This window comes from Debaryomyces fabryi (genome assembly GCF_001447935.2).
Source record: "Debaryomyces fabryi strain CBS 789 chromosome Unknown contig00349, whole genome shotgun sequence".
Lineage (NCBI taxonomy): Eukaryota > Fungi > Ascomycota > Pichiomycetes > Serinales > Debaryomycetaceae > Debaryomyces > Debaryomyces fabryi.
In genome coordinates this window covers 1-2,377 of record NW_015385773.1, presented here as the reverse complement: position 1 = coordinate 2,377, position 2,377 = coordinate 1, and the positions used below count along the sequence as shown (strand labels likewise).

Genomic DNA, 2,377 nt, shown 5'->3' with positions numbered 1-2,377 from the left:
CTTACCCAGAGAAAGGACTCTTCTCGAAAATATGGTTAATGCTTAGTTTATGCAAGCAATCAATATCAAGGCTGCATTATCTAAAGCCAACTTTTCATTTTCCTCGAGTAAATAGTGGCGAGCATGGATTCACTCATTATAGAAATAGTATTGCTTGATTTGAATTTTTGAACTTTCAAGGCCTAATAGAAACAGGCGAGATCTTAAAGTAGTATAGCCATGATCCCGATTTCAGGTACAGAAGAAATCGGTAGCGTGTCGCATAGGCTAAGACTGTATTCAAGGGACGTAAATATGTAAACAGAAAAGGGGAACGTTTGTAACCCACGTCAATGTACAGCAACTATTAAGGGACTTCTATTCGGAATGTGTTGCCTCAGACATATTCTAAAGCGGATGTTCATAGCATATCTACATGTGTTTCTCTCAGGATGGCTATGAGATCGTTAATTAGGTATGTGGATCCAGAAATGGGAGGCTTTTTTTTTCAGATCTTAAGTTTGTCTTGTTTTGCTTTTGTTCGATTAGGAATATTTCTACCAAACAGATTTGCAGATCATTTCTAGAAGAACTCCCCAGTGCAACCCTTTAGAATTTCAAAGTCTACTTGGCGAGAGTTTATGCGCTAATTGTTAGGGGATATAAGCTAGTTGTTATATTTAATCAGCTTTTCATGACACAGAGACGGATCCCCTACCTCTTTCTGAGGTAGGGGATACATAGGTTCAATACTTCAACATCTGAATAGATGCTTATACTCATATTTGCAACATAAAGGTAACTAGGCTATACAATAATATTGCGAATTTAAACGGTAAATATTTAGATTTTGAAATGTAAACGAGTTTAACCGTTTATTCTCGAGGTATTATAAACAAATAAAAACTATGTCAAACTAAGCTGTATAGCCTAGAAGTGAGGACGTGAGCTTCGCCTACATTTTTAGTTGAAAGGACCGTTCTATGAGTAAGTGCAACAAATCTTCCAGAGAGGTGCGACAAATTGTAATTCTATTGTTAAGATATTTAGACAGCTATTTTACCTCTTTTTGGTGCCATTTGTTTCAACAATAGGATTTGGCAGTTGTTCCTACATAAATTCTGAAATATTTCATAAAAGCCAAAACACTAGGACCCTATGCTGACCGGCTTAGTTATCGACGGGCTTAGTTAGTGCTACATTTCCGTGATAGATACAACATAAATATAAAATGAGTTTGAATACCAATAACATCACAATACCTGTGATGTTGAATTATCCGAGGATGCCACACCACCCCTGTTCTACAATAAAAGATCCAATTTTAAGTCAGAATTTCAATGGCTGCTTAACCTTTTTGTATTTTTTTCATACCGTGAATTAGTGCTTTTTTGCCTATTATGAGCATTTCGAATTTTGAGCGAGGTTGCGAAAAACCCAGTGTTAGTGATCTACAAACCTTCTTAATATGGAATTAAAAACAGTATTAGTCAACACTACGTGAATGGTACTAGAATTAGTAGCATGGCAATGTCTTGTCTATACAGAATGAATGAAGCAAAGAAAAGTATAAATTATGCTAACATCCTAGTAGTTATTAAGGGTGTCTCATCTTTTTATAATTAACTCACGATAATTATAGTTTTTAAATATCATGCAGTTAACTTTCTCATTATCAGTTTTAACTACATTAGCTGTCTTGACACATTCAGCATATGTTCCATCTCAGCCATGGTCAACATTAACTCCTAGTGGTACTATAGATAGTGCTAGTGCTTCTAGTAACTATGATGGCTCGTTTGCTTTATCCATTAAGACACTTGGTAAAGGTTCAGGAGCTAGCACAGCACCTGCAGCACCTACCGGTGCCGCAGATGGAGCAGAAACTTCAGTTACTGCTGCTGGAGCTGCCAGTGGTACTGTACCTGCACCAACTGCCTCTGCTAATATTGGAGCTTCGGCTGCTCCTGCTGCAAGTAATGCAGCTTCAGTACCAGCACAAGAAAGTGACATTGGCACATCCGCAGAGACTGGAGGAGCATTAAGAAGGAGAGATGATATTGTAAACCAGATTGGTGATGGTCAGATTCAACAAGGTGGTGGCTCAAGCTCAGGGTCAGGTTCTGGAAGTGGCTCAGGGTCAGGGTCAGGTTCTGGCAGTGAAGGCTCAGGTTCAGGTGGTGCTTCAGGGTCAGGTTCTGGAAGTGGCTCAGGGTCAGGTTCTACCCCAGGCTCAGGGTCAGGGTCAGGTTCTGGCAGTGAAGGCTCAGGCGCCCCAGGTGGTGCTTCAGGATCTGGTTCAGGTTCTGGCAGTGAAGGCTCAGGCGCCCCAGGCGGTGCTTCAGGTTCCGGCTCTACCCCAGGCTCTGGATCTGGATCTGGTAGTGAAGGATCTGGT

At 40.4% G+C, this 2,377-nt stretch overlaps 1 protein-coding gene across 1 annotated transcript; it reads left to right on the top strand.

Moving 5' to 3' along the window:
* Positions 1-1,633: 1,633 nt before the first annotated feature.
* On the top strand, positions 1,634-2,377 carry AC631_05927 (uncharacterized protein; the record flags this gene model as incomplete). Its single annotated transcript, XM_015614756.1, has 1 exon — positions 1,634-2,377. A coding segment is annotated over one exon (744 nt), but the record flags the coding sequence as incomplete, so codon positions are not given.